The sequence below is a fragment of the Ursus maritimus genome, unplaced genomic scaffold (genome assembly GCF_017311325.1).
Source record: "Ursus maritimus isolate PB19 unplaced genomic scaffold, ASM1731132v1 scaffold_12, whole genome shotgun sequence".
Classification (NCBI taxonomy): domain Eukaryota; kingdom Metazoa; phylum Chordata; class Mammalia; order Carnivora; family Ursidae; genus Ursus; species Ursus maritimus.
The window spans coordinates 15,841,917-15,859,143 of record NW_024423564.1 but is presented as its reverse complement, the minus strand read 5'-3'; the positions used below and the strand labels follow the sequence as shown (position 1 = coordinate 15,859,143).

General features: G+C 42.0%; 1 protein-coding gene across 2 annotated transcripts in view; it reads left to right on the top strand.

Moving 5' to 3' along the window:
• NTNG1 (netrin G1) overlaps positions 1-17,227 on the top strand; it is a 308,501-nt gene that overhangs the window by 212,749 nt on the left and 78,525 nt on the right. For both annotated transcript variants that reach the window (XM_040626969.1, XM_040626970.1), the window contains exon 4: positions 13,925-14,097. In XM_040626969.1, coding sequence (XP_040482903.1) covers positions 13,925-14,097 — 173 coding nt within the window. The remainder of the gene's footprint in view (positions 1-13,924; positions 14,098-17,227) is intronic.

Here is a 17,227-nt window from a genome sequence, read left to right as displayed (position 1 = left end):
CATGTTGTGGACAAGATGGCCATGACCAGTTCCAAGCCACCTGCTACCAGGTTAGCAGTACCATCAGTAACAGGACTTCTTGCCCTCATATTCTCAGCAAAGGCCCCAGGGGCGAATGTCACAAGAATTAGGTCCTGTTCCCATCCTCAAACAATCACTGTGTGATTGATGGAATGGATTGGTAGGCCGAGCTCAGCCCCTCTGCTCATCTTGGGAGCTGCAGGTTGGAATCCCCCATGTCAACCTCCCAGCTTGAGGATGTAAAGGGGTGGTCCCACAGAGGTTGCTACCAAAGGAAGAAGGAATTTAGGGGGTGCAAAAACTGCAACATGCATACCCTCTACACTTTAGACACTGCCAGAAGTTGGGGTCAGTCAGGCAGCCAGTATCAGGCATTTTTCAAACACAAACCAAACCCTTCACATTTCAAAGAAATTAGCCCTGAAAGCCAGTGTAACCCACCCAAAGTGATTCAGCTGGTTAGTGATTAAACCCAGGCCTCTTGATCATATCATTTGACTCTAAAATATGACTGTGATCCATATTAAATTATGTGAAATTTCACTTCTCATGACGCTTCACTTCTCACACATTTGGTGCAGACCCCACCTCTGAACGTTTAGTCATATAGATGGAGAGACTTTGATGATGACGATGTTGATAAATCTTGTAGCCAACTACCGTCTAGTTATTTTTCCCTGACCATATCCTATCTGTTGGATCGTTTGAGAGCTCATTGCTGTTCTTCATTTCTCTTCTCAGGGTTCTTCCTTTCTTTGCTGTAGAGCCTTTGTTTCCAATCATAAGTGACACACAATTTAGGTCATCGGTCACAGAAAGTGAGATCAGGCTCTTTTAACTGATCAGTTGTTGTTTTTTTCCCTTTCCCTTCCCTTTCTCTCTCTCTCTCTTCTTTTCTTTTCTTTTCTTTTCTCTTCTCCTTCTCCTTCTCCTTCTCCTTCTCCTTCTCCTTCTTCTTCTTCTTCTTATATTTCCACTTCAACTTTTCCAGGGCTTGCTAGCAAAAGTAGGCCACCAAATAAAGGGAAAAAACAAAGGTTTTGCTGGGTACACTCTGCTCTATTGGATATTATTTTATTTCTCAGAAAAGGGAGAATTAGAAGAAAGCTATTTCCCCCAATTTTCCATACCACCCATGGGAATCTAATTCAATTCCCTCTAAAATTCTGTAGTAAAAAGTAAAAATACAGAATAAGTTTGCTCTATTGTCTTCTTTTGCACAGGTGTGACTTGATTTTTTATTCCTAGTCAAAAAGCCGTTTATTCAGGCTGTTTCATCTCTAATCAGATTCTAATATAATGATTTGAGGAAATAAGACCTTTTTTGAGTGGATAAGTGTACATATTTAAAAGATTTCAAAACTCACCTGACAATCTAACCTGATAGAATCCTACAGTATCAGATGGCTCTCAGCTCTTTAGCCAAAGCCTTACTGAACTCAGGGGCTTTGCAGAGCACAAGAGGACTTTAGGTTTATTCTTGCCCTATTTTTTCTTTTGTCCCAGTTTCTCCTAGAAAAAAAGAGAATTACATTTTTTAACCCAAAAAGCATATTAGAAATTATCATGGAATAGTTCACATCAGTTGGAAGCAAAAAACAGGTGAGAAAAGTATTTCACTTATGTGGTTCTATAAAGAGGAGAAAAAGAAATCTAGCTTAGCAGTTGTTGACTATAAGCCACAACGTGGACCAGGATGTGTGACAAGGACTTGAATACATCAACGGTCTTCATTATTGCTTTTTATGTCAGGAATATATTCCATTTCTAAAAATAGGAAAGCTCTCTTAAACAGAGTGGGGCTTGTTTTCTTCAAGCAAGAGCACATGGGGAGGTGGGCAGGCTGGGGCTCGGTGTGTAAAAACACCATCAGGCCTTAGTTTCCTTCTAGTTTCCAGCTTACCCATCTTTGAATGGAGCCTCCATTCTTATGTCCATAAAGCCTGAAGTCCCTCTAGTATTTCTGTCTGGATCCCACATAAGAAAAAGGAAGAAAGGGCAAAGTGAGAGAGGTAAAAAAAAAAAAAAAAAAGCAGAGAAATGATTCCTTGTGAGCTGCCCCTTTTAAAAATATTTTCCAGAACACCCCACCAAGTGACTTCTGGTCACATCCCATTCGTTAGACTATATGACATGGCCAACTATAGAAGCAGGGGAGCCTAGGAAATGAGTATTTTAGTTTTCCCATGTGTTTTAAAGAGAGAGTCAAGAGAAAAAGGGATGTAAAGGACTTTTAGATAGCCAAGCTGTGTATTTGCCATCTCTCTCCATAATAGTAGCTGACATTTCTTGAGTACTTACTATCTACCAGAATCTGGGATACATACTTTACATGGTTTATTTCATTTAATCTTCGTAGCAATGCTGTTATTGGTACTAATAAAAGTCTATGTTGTAAGTAAGGAAACTGAGACCCAGATGGAGAAACCCGCCAGGTTCATAGTAGAGCTAGGACTTGAACTCAGACCCTTTCTCTCCAGAGTTCAAGCTCTTAATGCCATGTTGTCCTATCTCTCTTATAGAATCTGGTTCTGTGAACAATGATCATCTTTATTTCTGGGACTGGAGACCCCTAAATTTTCTGTTTTCTGGAAAAGAATTAGAATGTAAAGATTCACCATGCATATCTTAAATATCTAGGGTCACCTATTAGTTGCTAATTGGCCTCAGATTAGTTTAATTTAGCAAGCTCTTTACCTCCCAATCTCCAGATTGATTGGTTCTGCAGAGAACAGTGGCAGTCTCCATTGCGATAATTATCTTGTTATGTCTTTTATCCTTCGGCACCTCTTATCTAACCAGATTCCTCATGAGTGTAATAAACAGGTCACAGGGCACCATCGTATACCTACTCCAATCCCGGACGATGCATTATCTCAAATTTATAAGTTCCTATTTTTATTTTATTTCATAATCATGGTACTCTAGTCTCCCTGGAAAGCTTTAGAAATAGAAAAGGGCTATTTTTAATATTATCTTTAAAAACCAGTAGTTTAGAGAGTCATGTAATCTGATGCTTCACTATGCGTAAGTTTAGGGTTTACAGTAAGGTTTAAGTGGAGCTTTTAGAGGGCTTCTTAAATGCCATAAGGATGTCCAAGTCATTTGTTGCTTAAATGTATAAGAAGGACTTCTGGTCCCTGTCCTATCAATTTTGGGGGCAAATAAATTACGTATATTTTAAAAGATGGTAAGGTCCCAGTGTCTGAGATAAAGATCTCAGCTTTATTTTATACTCCCAGAGAAAACTGTGTAACTGTAAATTTCTTTGTTTAAAAAAAAAAAATCTAGGGGGCACCTGGGTGGTTCGGTCAGTTAAGCATCTGCCTTCAGCTCAGGTCATGATAGCAGGGTCCCGGGATCCAGCCATGTCTGGCTCCCTGCTCAGTGGGGAGTCTCCTTCTCTGTCTTCCTCTGAGTCTCCCTGCTCCCCGCCCCCACTCATGCTCTCTCTCTCACACTTGCTCTCAGTATCTTTCAAATAAATAAATAAAATCTTTTCTAAAAAAATCTAGACCATTCACTCTTCAAAAACAATTCCTCCAAGAACAAAGTTCAGCAGAGGAAAGCCCCCATCAACCAGGGGCCATATTAGCTACTCAATATATTGCAGAAGAATGAGCACAAAAGCTATGTGGAAACCTGCCCTCTGGGTTTGCAGGGCAGACACCTAGAGTCCTAGCACCCCTCTTTCTTGCACGCTTCTCCTGTAATACAAGAATGCAAACACAGGTTAGATGTCCAGCCGCTTCGTTGGTCTGTTAGCATGTGGTTGCTTTCCAAACATTGTTCTAAGTAGATGTCTATTTCACATTGAACTTTGACCATCACATAGTTTATAAAAATAAATCTTCTGAAAACAGTTTGGCTTACAAGTGGTAACTACTCTCAGACTCCAGGTTTTATTCATGAAGAAAGGAGTAGGAGAAAGCTAGAAAGATTTAAACCCTCTCTTTCCTCATGGAATCAGGATTAGACCAGACCCATTTGATAGTTGAAGATCTGGTCTTTTGCTCTAAGATAGAAATGATACTAGCAATAGGTTATATTAAATTATTACGTGCTTACTCTGTACCAGGTGCTGTGTTGAAATATAAGTTCAGATGTGTGTAAGAGACTCGCATTAACAGTGCCTTAAACAAACTAGAAATTTACTTCTGTCTCCTTTCTCTTGGGAGTTAGGTGCTGCACGGCTGGAATGGTGGCTCCATCTGGAACCACCTTCCCCTGACTTCAGTGAATGCTGCCCTAGGGCCCAGCATTCCACTAATTTGTGGTTACTGCCATGGTCCATGTAGTCCAAGGTGGCTTAACACCATGTTCAGGTTCCACGAAGCAAAGTAGAAATGGAGGAAGGAGTGCAGCCCAACAGGAGTATCACAGACATCCCTCCCACTAATAGGCCAATGGTGGAACGTAGTCACATGGCCATATCTGGCTCGAGGAGGTGCTGGGAAATGTAGTCTTTATACATGTAGAATGTGCACCCAGCTAAAACTGTAGTGGTGTGGAAACAGGAAGAATACGTCAATTAGCAGTCTCTACTGCCTTGTACTGTATCACGTAAGGCTCCCAACAACCCCTCAGGTAGGTATTTTATGATTCTCATTTTACAGAGGAGTAAACTGAGCTGAAGGAACTTGCCTAAGTACCTGCAAAGCCAGATTACTTGACCTCAGAGCCCAAACTCTTATCCCCTGTTTTCTGACATCTGTTTTGGACAAATACAATATTTCTTTCAGTTTATTTTTTCACTTATTTAATGTACAATTCAGTGGTTTTTAGTATATCCAAAAAGTTGTGCAACCCTCACTATTCTTGAATTCCGGAAGACTGTCATCACCCTTCAAGAAAACCCCCATCCATGAGCAGTCAGCCCCCACTTGCCCCTCTCCCCAGCTCCAGGGAGTCACTCATCTACTTCCCATCTGTATAGATGGGCCTATTCTGAGTATTTCCTATAAAGGAAAGCATACATCATGTGGCCTTTTGTGTCTGGCTTCTTTGATTTAGAAAAATGTTTTCAAGGTTTTTCTATATGAGAGCATGTGTCGGTACTTCATTACTTCCCCCCCAAATAATATTCCATTATATGCATATATGACATTTTGTTTATATTCATTCATTGATGGATGTTTGGGTTGTTTCCCTTTTCTATTATGAATAATGCTGCTATGAACATTTGTGTACAGGTTTGTGTGTGGGCATGTTTTCAGTTCTCTTGGGTAAAGACCTCAGAGTGGAATTGTTGGATCATACGATAACTTTATGTTAACCTTTCTGAAGAACTGCCACATTGTTTTCCAAAGTGGCTGCACAAGTTTACATTCCTACCAACAGTACATGAGAGTTCCAATTTCTCCACGTCCTTGTCAACATTTCCTATTGTCCATCTTTTTAAATTACAACCATCCTAGTGGATGTGAAGTGGTATCTCACTGTGGTTTTAATTTGCACTTCCCTAATGACTAACGATGATGAGCATTTTTTCATGTGTTTATGGCCATTTGTATATACCTTCTTTGGAGAAGTATCTTTTAAGATCCTTCACTTGTTTTCTAACTGGGTTTTTGTTTTTTTGTTTTGTTCCTTTTATTATTGGAGTTGTAACGGCTCCTTCTGTATTCTGGAAATAAATACCATTTTGACTAATAACTATAAACAGCTGTTAATATAGTTAAATTATTTAATTATTATATGATCTATGAATCTGCGGATCAGTAGACTTGACAGAATTTACAAACGAAATGGTCAATTCCGCTTGTGAGTACAGCTAGAACCTCAGTGTTATCAGGTTTAGGCCAAAGATTGCCAAACAGAATATAGGTGCAAGACAGGTTTGCACAAGGATCACACTCATGATTTTAGTCTTCCTGTTCATCAGGATTTTGACATACTGGTGACTCAGCAGGGCTTCTCAACCCTTACTCTGCCTATAAGTCACCCGGCGATCTGGTTAGAGTGCAGATTCTTCTTCAGCGAGTCTGGGGAAAGCCTGAGATTTCTAACAAGCCCCAGGGTGATCCTGCAGCAGCTGGTCCGGGGACCACAGTTTAAGTAGCAAGTGCTACAGAAGTATCAATATCACTGTTTAGAACCACAAGTCTAATTCTCCCCATGAACCAGTTTGCTTTGTCCTGCCTCAAACAGAGTGATGTCCTAGAATGAACCTGGCCTTTGGAATTGACTCTCGACTACCACTTACCAGAAGTGTTTCTTTGAGCAAATTGCTTTACTGCTCTTGGCCCCACTTTCCACATCTGTAAATTACAGGTACTTAAACCTCCTTCTCCCAGCGGTAATGAAGATGAGGTGAAATAACATACGGAAGGCACCTATCACAGTTCCAGGTGTATAGTGGAACGTGGTGTTTTCTTCTTCCGCCTGCCTTCAGTGGTTAGGGGCTGTCCCTCTGGCCGTTGAGCGCAAATACAGCATTGTCAGTGCAGAGACAACCCAGTGTTACCACCTTACTTTCCTATATTGTCAGGATTAGATGGAATATTGTGACTAGAGGCCGGATCTCGGGCCCCACGGAAACGAGGCCAGACCCAAAGGTCAAAAGCACAGGCAAGGCTCTACTGGGGCCACGGCTCGAGCTGCAGAGACTCAGCACCAACACACAGCGCTTAAGCCAGCCTCTCCGAACAAACGGGAAGCCCTCCTTATATAAAGGTCCCCCGGAAAGTTCCCACTCAGGTCCGTTATGCTAATAAGGGACAGAAAAGTGCCTTGTCCTGATTGGTTGATTTTGGCAGGCAACTCAGCTTATCGGTGCTTTTCGGAGCCGGAGTCTTTCGGTTTGTGGAGCCTGTTTGTTTGTCTTCCTACAGGATAGGGCTGCGGCTGTTGTTTTTAAGTTAGGCTTGTGTAGTGGGCCGCAGCCCGGTTCTGCATGGTCAGAGAAGAGGGTTGGCAGTAACAGCCCACACGAAGTGCCCCAGGTGCATGATGTTTCTCACGTGGGGCTTGTTTCCGTGGTCCCTGGCGGTCTCAGTGGTACCCTCTTTATGGTCTGTAGTTAGTCTATGCGTGTTTCATCTTATTTACTCAACAAAATGTATGTTCTTGGAGATGAGGACTCTATGTCATCTTCTAGTTTTGAATCCCACGGGCCTTCTCATGGTGTCATCCAAAGAATAGGTTATGAATTAAGGCTTACAGAATGAATCAGCCTATTTCAGTCGTGGCAGGAGCAGTAGTAACTATAGAAATAATAATAATTGAAACTACCACTTATTAAGAACTTTGTGTCAGATACGATCCTAAGGGCATGCATACATTATCTATTCAATGCCCAAATCTGCTATTTGAAACACATCCATTTATTGTCCCTGTTTTACAGATGAGGCAGCTGAGGCCTAGCCATACTTAGAAAGACAGCATTCCACTTTTGGTGGTAAAAGCAGAGTTCTGGAGGCTGGCTGCCCACGGTCTAAATCCCTGTTCCATCTCATACTAGCTGGGAGAGGTGGGTTTCTTTGCCCGTCAATATGCAAATGCATCATCTATAATTAGTGCCAATCCCACAGTACTATTGTGAGGTTTGTAGGAAATCATGTGTGAAATTGGCAAAAGCACTTATCACAATGCCAGGTACTTGGAAGTATTCAGTCAGCATTAGTTCTGTTTGTGTGTTTGTGAAGTCGCTTATCCAGTGGCCTCACAAGTCCATGGCAAAGGTGGGATTTGAACCCGGGCTATCTGATTTCATAATCAATAACTCATAATTTCTAAATGATGTTGCTGCAGATCCCCTATTGTAAATCATGTGTTGAGGTGGAAACCAAAAATTCATGTGTCAGAGTGAAAAGAGAAAGGTCAAAGGGCTGCAGAGGCAGAAAAAGTATGTGAAAGGCATTTTATAACTTATCACCTTTTGAAAAAGCCATCTTCGAAGCTCCAGTGTTTGCACTAAGTCATTTTCTAAAAGCATTTGCGTGGCTGCTGCCAATCTAAGGCAGGGGCTGCAACCAGAGGCTGGTGGAGGCTTTGTAAGGCCTGAAATTTATACCTTTTGGGAGTGGAGGGGTGCTCTCATTAAGGAAATTTTTTAAAATGCAAAAATATCTCATTTGTGAGAATTATACAAAAGCACACGACCACACGGATGCATTGACAGCGTCTTCCCCAAGGCCTTGAAAGGGCCCTGATGCTAAACTTCATTCACTTCATGGTGAATCTTCCTCTGGCACAAAAGCAGCCAAATCCCTGACTTGCAAGGAAGCAAGCCTGGCTTCCCTTCCTGTTTCGCTTCAGCAAGGGCCAGTTCCAAACTTCTCTGTCTTGGTACCTCTCTTTGAAACACTAGTAATAGATTATATATATAGACTTCTAACTCACAGGAAATTCTGGTGGATAACATGCTTCCCAGAATAAATATATTAAATTATCTTAAAAAAAAAAAGTAGACAGACTGTATGGGTTTTTCATACCTACTGGCAGGTGGCAGAGATCTAAACGTTGGAGCCTTTTTATAAGCAAGATTAAATTGACTCATGACAGCTGGTCACTAAAATACAGGAAGTGCAGACCTGGTTGAAAGCAAGAATACACAGATTTTCATCACTTGCATCACAGGATAGAGCTCGCTCTTTTTGTAAGTCTGTCTTAGCAACGCCCTTATTTGACGGGATGTGCAGTTTGTCCCTTCCACACAAGTGGATCTTCCACGTACAAGCCAGTCAACTCTATCTGCAGTGTCTTGGTGTGAGCTCTATGTGTGTAAACAGAATCGGACAATAGGCTTAGCTCTCCAGAACATCAGCTATTCCACAGCTAGCAAAGTCTGCTAGGCCTCCTCTCGAGCAGCTCCTCCCCCGCCCACGGTGATGGTGGACGTGGGAGTGGGATGACCATGGAAGTGGATCATGAATCTGTCAGAGACAAGTGGATGCCACGGAAACTGCCCTCCACCCCATCGCAAGCCTGGAGGTCACAGCCCCAGGAATTGAGAGCAATCTCCCAGCATTGTGACATCCTTTTTTTTTTTTTTTTTTTTTTTTTTTGGGGGAAAAGCTACTCTGGCAGGGGCTTTAAATAAAGAATTTCAGCGCCTGATTGGAATGGGGTGAGGCAAACAGGGCAAGCTGTGGATAATGAAGGGGAGCCATTTTCCAATACCAGCCAGTGTTGTGATACCTCGGCTCCACTTTCACCTGCTCAGCCCAGGCACAACAGTTGTCACCAAGGATGGAGGCAAGACAGCCGGGAAGCTGGGCTGGGTCAGCAGATTTACTGCTGGGGAAGCTCCGGTTTCCGCCAGGGCCCAAGCCACATTGCCAAACCGTCTGAGCCAGGGTGGTCATTCCTGCATGAGAGGTTGAAGCCAAAAGACGCACATTCCAGAATAATTATGCCACACAGATGCTTTGTTTTATGGGCTTTCTTTCTCCTCTAAAATGTGTTATTTTTCTGAGTCTTTCAGGGATTTTTTTCAGGCATTTTTTTCTTGTGTTAGGTTTCAGGCATTTGGTAAATCCTCTGGAATTTAAATTAAATAGTGTTTACAAGGTCTTACTAATTTTATAGAGTTCCCTTTGCCCATTATAAGGTTACTTATGAAAACCAATGATGAGGGCATGTGGCAATTCTCAGCACATGACGTGGTGTGTTTGAGTACAATGCCTATTAATTCTCTATTTTTAGTCCATTACCATGCTAGACATAGTAGGACAGACCCATGAAGTTCCTGCTTTCAGAGAGTTTACTTGCTTATTAATCATTTGTTTATCAGTCAAATATTTTTTATGTACTTATTATGTGACAAGTGCTAGGGATGGTACACTAAATAAGGCAACGTAACCCCTGCTTCCAGGCGTTTACACTCCAGTAAAGGGGATAGAAGAGAAAGCAATGACAGCACGGTCTACGTCTAAGGCAGAGATAGCTTTATCACATGACTGGCCTTGCCAGGGTCCCAGGAGCACACAGGAAAGGCAGACTTGTGGGTCGGAGAAGCACTCAGATAGTTGACCAGTAGATGGTTTTTGAATGTCATTTAGGAACCAGGCACTGAAATTTACAAGTTGACCCCTGAATGGTAAGAATTTTGCAGATAAGAGAAGTAGAGGTAGTAGAGTAGAATGTTCCAGGCAGAAGGAACAGCTTCTAAGATTACGTGAAGGCAAAGTGTAAGGAACTGAGTAGTGTTGCTAGTGGTGCAGATGAGACTGAAATTGGGAGGAGACACCAACTTCGAAGGGACTTGGAGTCCACATTACAAAGTTTGGACTCTATTTTGAGAATAGTGACAAGTGTCTGAGTGGTTCTAAGCCAGGATGACCCCAATATTTTTGTGTAAAGCATTATTTTGACTGTTGTGTTGAGACTGGGCTAGGGAGGAGCATGACTGGAGGCAGTAAGTTCTGTTCAGAGGCCATTGTAATAAAGCAGATCAAAGATGATAGTGATCTCAACTTGGGCGGTGACAATGGCTTGGAGCTGTGTGTATTTGAGAGTTATCAAGGAAGAGGGATCTCAGAACTTGGTGAGAGATGGAACAACAACAAATTAGATATGATAGGAAAGAAAGAGGGAGGCATTCTCAACCAGATGCCTGAAAGATAATGCAATTTCCTGAGACAGAAACCCCAGAAGGAGGAGTGGGTGGGAAAGGGAAGCCTCAGAATTCAGTTTGGGATCTGTTGAGTTGGACATGCCCAGGAGAGAGATCCGCGATGGAAATATAGATACAGGATTTATCAGCTTGTCGATCAGATAATCTTCACCTGGTAATAATGGAGGGAAGGGTTCCATGGAACCCTATGGGTAACAAAGAATCTCTGAATCTCCTAAAATGTTTTCAAATGTTTGAGCTTATTTTGCGTATGCTTATTATTTCAGGGTGGGGGAAGATTATGGAAGTTTGCTTTAAAATGCAAGTTTGCTATAACTCAAAGTCATTAAGGACCACAGAGGAAATTGAAGGGACAACCTATTTAAGAGTGTCCAAAGAGGGGCACCTGGGTAGCTCAGTCAGTTAAGTGTCTGCTTTGGCTCAGATCATGATCCCAGGGTCCTGGGATGAAGCCCCACAAAGGGCTCCGTGCTCAGCGGGGATTCTGTGTCTCCCTCTCCCTCAGCCCCCGCCCCCAGCTTGTGTTCTTTCTCTTTCACTCACTCTCTCTCTCAAAGAAATAAATAAAATCTTTAAAAAAAAGAGTGTCCAAAGAGAGTCACTTAGGCTGACAGTGCTGGGCCAGGACCCTAAGAAGAGCACATGAAGAGAACACAAAGAAGAGAGTTCTGAAAATGAGCTTGAGAATCCAGCGAGGACAAAACATCAGGGGAAAGGGAATGGTTCATAGATTCAAATACCACTGGGAGATCAAATAAGGCAAAGAAAAGTATCCAATGGATTTTCCACAAAGAGATCATGGATGATCTTGGCAAGAGAGGCCGTGGTTGATGAGAACGAGAAAGTGAGTGGGAGATGAGAAAATGGAAAATGCAGGTATAAGAAACTCAAGGAGGGAGAGGAGAGGGTTAAAGAGGTAGCTGAAAAGAAGATGAGGGTACAAGGTGGTTCTTTCTCCCCTTAGGATGGGAGAGATTTATGCAAGGAGTCAACATTTTAAAAGCTTAAAGAGCCTTCAGGTAACAACCAACCAAACCAAATACACAGAAGCATTTAAGGAAATCAGAAGATAGAGCTCAGGGTGTCTACAGTGGAACAGGGAAGATAGATAACAGGGAAGAGTGAATTGAGTTGAGCCTTGAAAGATTAGCTTTTGGACAGGTGAGGACAAACCATTAATTGAAAGAAATCTGAGAGAAATAAAACTTAACAGTCAACTATTCTTCTTTCACCTTCTTTCATTATTCAAGGAATATTTTCTCAGCAAATATAAAGTCTTTAAAATGGAAATTGCCTGTAACTCAGAAAGTGACTACCAGTTTGAAAGTATTAACAGTTAAAAGATATTTAATCCAATTTACAGTTACTACTTGTATTCTTGGTCTTCCCATATGAAACAAGCATATTCTTTGGGGTCGTATTGTTCATGTCCTCATTTGGAATTTTTAACACCAGGTAGAGTGCTAAATCAGTATAAGTTGGTGCTTCTGTCACCTAGGTTTCTAACATCTTCCATATATAACAACACACCCATAAATAAAGGTGCTAGTGTTGGAAGGGAAAGATCCTTTCATAAGCAACTTAACACAAGTGACTCCCTTCATAGAGGAGAATGTTATAAGACCTAGCTCATAATTAAACACTGTCTATTTCACTTAACTGAATTATTTTTCTCTTATCTTTTTAGAAGACTGTACACATGTTAATTTTAAAGGTTCTGTTTACATATCTAACTTGAATAGGTATTGTTTCAATAGTAACTTTCAGCTTATGACAATTTATCACTATACAGATGGCAGAGCATAGCTACAAGTACTGCAAACTGTAGCGGACCCCTGATGAAGGGGAGGTGTGGTCTTATCCAGGGAAGTTTGGGGGGTGGGGAGTGGGCATTACTTTAGGCATTACACCTTTTAGTTAGAAGAGAGCCCAACAGCTCTCAGTAATATTCTTAGCCATTCCTTCTCTTCCTTGCCATACGGATGGGTCAGCGTTCCAGACAGATCATCTGTGCGCAAGACAGAAACTTGGATGTTGCTATGAAGACATTATAGAAACCAACATCAGTTCTTAAAGAATCTTATTTTCCTACCTAAGAAAGACTGCTATTACTTTTTCCGATTCATGACATCCCCCACAAAGGAAAGCAAATGTGAAACACCACAATCTTTCCTTGTCTTTATGAAATTTGGCTTTCTATATTTTTGTCCTAGTTCCTGGAAGAGGCCAGACTATCTTAAAAATGACACACAGACACACACAGACACACACACGTAACATTTTCAGATTCCGACGCTGACAGGTCTTGATCCTTCATCCCCCATCTCGGGCGTCCTAGTTCTCCCCTTTGTGTGGACACATTGCTTCCTGCGTACACTGTTCTGGCCTCTGGTCATGGTCACCCTGTCAACCTAGGTTTTACTTTCCCAGAGGATGTGGCCTGTGCTTGGGATGTTGCAATTTATAACCTGCTACCTCAACAAATATCCAGTTGGCCTTTGCAATTTTACAGTGCAAGACTTTGGATAAGGGAATGTATTTTTGTGGAAATTGCATATTCTGCTGTTGCCTCTCATATATCACAGCGCTCTTCACAGGCACCAAAGGCAAGGCATTTGCTAATGACCCCAGACCCCTGCCACATACAGTTTTTTTTATTTTCTAGGCTTCTAAGCATCTTTTATCTGAGTCATTCAGAAGATTTCTGAAAGACCTTTGTAATTACCTTATTTGCTGTGACTGGGAAATCTAAGGACTATTCAGATTGATTAGAGGCCTTGGTGGGAAAAACTTTTGATCTGGGGTAATGTCATTTTAGAGCCTGGAATATGGGCTCTATGATTATGATCTCCATGGGTCTATAAAATAAGCCTGAATAGCAAATTGTCTTAATGGTTATCTTTCCTTTTAAACAAGTAAGAATTGTCTTTCTGATTTAAGGAAAAAGAGAAGATAATATTGCTCTTCAAACCCAGATGAAATTGTCATAGATTTGCTAATATCACAAGAAAACTGCTCCCTGGTGGCAATATTTTGGACAGCTGTTGGGAAACCCTTGATTTTGTAGCACGGTTGTCTTACGGGACCTTCAGGCCCCCACTGAACAGACTGGTCTTAGGGTTCCCCAAAGTATGTATCCTAACCCCACCCCTTCCCCCTTGTTGAAAAGATTCTAAGGGTGGGGCCTGAAGATCCACATTTTGCCCAGAGCCTCTATCCAGCGCAAGCACTGCAAGGTGTAAGAGCCACCCCCCAGGAGATAGATGGGTAAAGCCTCAGTGATGAACTTGACTTACAACGAACTCTTGTCTCTTCTCTACTTAGGTGCAAATGCAATCTCCACGCCACTGTGTGTGTATATGACAACAGCAAACTGACCTGTGAATGTGAGCACAACACTACAGGTCCCGACTGTGGGAAATGCAAGAAGAATTATCAGGGCCGACCTTGGAGTCCAGGCTCGTATCTCCCTATCCCCAAAGGCACTGCAAATACCTGTGAGTAACTTTGCTCTCTACCACCGCATTCCATGCAAGATGAGCTGATAGTTCCTCTCCATTTCACTTGCAATTGTGCTTTTACTCTTACGGTTATCCTATTCCTCTTCAAAATGCAGCTAAAGCTTTCGTCTCTATTTCACCACTTGTAAGCACATTTTCACACTCGGATCATCTGTTAAATTCAGTCTTCCAACACGCACATCCAATGTGTTGGGAAATGAGGGAAATCAGGAGACATTTTTTTTTCTAAGTGGATGAAACAGGAGATGTTTGTTTTCCTCCCCCAAATTAATTTCCTATTAAAATAACAACAAGCTTCAAAACCCTCAATGGTAACTTAATTTTAGCCATAAGCAACTCCAGAAAGTCTCTAAATGTTTCTAATCCCATTTCCCCTACTGGGTAACTTGAGAGACGCTTTGTCCAGAAGATGCTTCCCTGTCCGATTGACACTATGGCCTAACTTTGCCCGGTGAAATAATTGGCTTTCTCCAAATGCCAGCAGTTGAGGTCATGCCTGGCATGGAGCCTGTCAGTAGAAGCCACCTCTTGCTACAGAGCATGACTATAGACCTGCAGGTACAACATTAAGAAAAAGAATGTCTGAGTTCCTGTGAAAAGAGCACAGGCCTTATCTGTGGTTCCAGGAACCATGAGAGATGCCCTATTACCATTCACGTGCACCCCACTAAAATCCCTGAACATCCAGAGGAAAACACGCTCTGACACGCTCAGGGAGAGACATGACTACTTCCAGAATAAACTGCCCTGTTCCATGGATGGACCCATTAGCCACTTGCGAAAGCCCCTCTTTCAAAACTAGAGGAGGGGTAAGGGTGAGAATATACCTATGATGAAGTGAGAAGTAACAGGAATAGCAGGACAGTGAGCAGTGGGAGAATGGGGGCTGGAAAAGCCACTGGCGCTGTGCGAGGCGAAGAATGTTATCAGGTTCCAGCTGTGAGAAGCCAAAACCTAAAAACTAATATCACAGGAACCAGGACCTTATCAAGTTAAATGTAAGAGTAATGGAGCGAGTAACAAGCCGTGAAGTATGGGGGCATGAAATTATGATAAAATTTCTATGAAGCAGAAAAAAATATTCTTCAAAAGATTAAAAAAAAAAACCCATCCCTATTTGTAAGGGTATTCAGTTTCTTTCTGTGTTAAAGAAAAAAACGGACAGTCTAGCTCCTAAAATTAATACATAAAACTCTGTTGAGCAGAAATGTTGCTTTTTCAAGGCGATTTTATTAACAGAGACTCTTTTGGCTGTCCTCAATTGTTCAGGGCCATAGACTCCTGAATTCAGAAGGAATCGTGAGGTTATTTGTTCGCAAGCCCCTGTGGCTGGCTACCAGGAATCCCTATCGCCACACTTGTCATATTTACTTTAAAGGTTTCCCAAAGTGAAACTGGCTCCGATTTCATTTTCAGCATCTGCTGCTTCTTTAGTGGGACAGGATGGAACGGAGGAAGGTTCACAAACACTTGCTAGCATTCTGGCCAACTTGTCAAGGCGACCAGAAAGGCAGGTGGGCTGAACGGTGGCCGCATTGACTTCTATCCTCACATGACTGTTCTTCTACCCGTAGTGAGCTTCAAAGTCTTATTTACTTCAACACATTTTCACTGGGAACCCCTTCTTGTGCCAGCCAACATTTTTCACTGCAGTGGATTTTCTTGTTATATTCTCCATGGAAATGATGAACCCCTCATCTTTTGCATATCGCAGAAGATCACCAATTACTCCCTGGCCAAAGGAATGCAACCCCTTGCAGCAAGTTTTCTTTGTGGACTCCATTGCCCATCAGTCCCTTAGTTTTTACTGGCCTTCTCTAGACTTTGAGGCTTTTTCCCAACTTTTTTAAAATACGAAGGTGACAGAGGGACACAATGCCCAAGAAGGCTCCATGCAGTGTTTCAGTCTTCAATATGGCAGGAATCAGATGAAAGATTTTAGAGATGACTGTAGTGATTCAGTCTTGCAATGGAATAACCTTACAATGGCACGAACCCCTTAAACTAAATTTCTGACACATCAGACTGTGCTTTAAAATGGCTAAGGATGGAAATACGCAGTTCAGTGGTTTAGTACACAGGTTACAGGATCAAATACAGTTTATCTGTTCACTAGCCGAGTGACCTTGAAAAAGTAAACTAACGTCTCCAACACTCAGTTTCGCATCTGTAATGCGAGAATAATAGCAGCTCTTACCTCATAGGGATTTTAAGAGAATCGAGTAGGCTACTGCATGTAATGTGCTCAGCATAACACCTGTCCCAAACTAAGTGTTCAAAAATAATTTTAATTTTAGGATTTTTTTTTCATAAGGCATGCTTGTTCATTATTGGACCGTTTTCATTGTTATAAAACCTATTTCTTAGTCGTTCACCTATTTCTTGAGTATCTCGTAATTTCCAATGAGTTTTTTTCTCTTTAAGTAGTAGAAGAGCTATATTGACCCCAGTTTCTTTTCTTCTCCAGATTAACATCATCAAATTCCATTTTCATATAAGATTTTCATGTCTCTTCCTGGGTTGCTTGCCCCAGGAGTCCTCTAATTTTTTAGTGTGGAGATGTCAGCCAAGCATGGGACTTCTGGCACTCATGATTCTCATTTCATATCAGCTTTTTCTTACACATATGCACACATGCCGGTGCGCACACACACAACTCTAGGTGGTGCATCACGAGTCAGTTATTTAAGAGGAGCACTTAGGGTATGCCATATCCTAAAACAAGAATACAAAACCCAAGAAGTATAAAAAGAGTGGCTACGATCTCTGAACCCTCAACATCAACTGCTCAGTGGCCTAGAAACGCCGTGCATCCTGGGTAGTCTCTTGACTTAGAAGAATCTCAGCTGCCGGGATCGTTTTTTTCACAGGAAGGTCAGTTCCTGCCTGCTTTTAGCAAAAGAACTCAGAGAATTTCATTAAACCAGGAACTGATAAGATCTCCCTTCACAGACAGTTAACCCACCACTCAGAGGTACCCTCAACTGGGAATTTGCTGGAAATCATAGGACTTTGGAAGTCCTGGATTCTGGAGCATCTCCAAGGTCACTTTTGTAAGGAGTGGATAGAGCCAGGAGAGACGAATACGGAGAGCCCCAGCATTCTA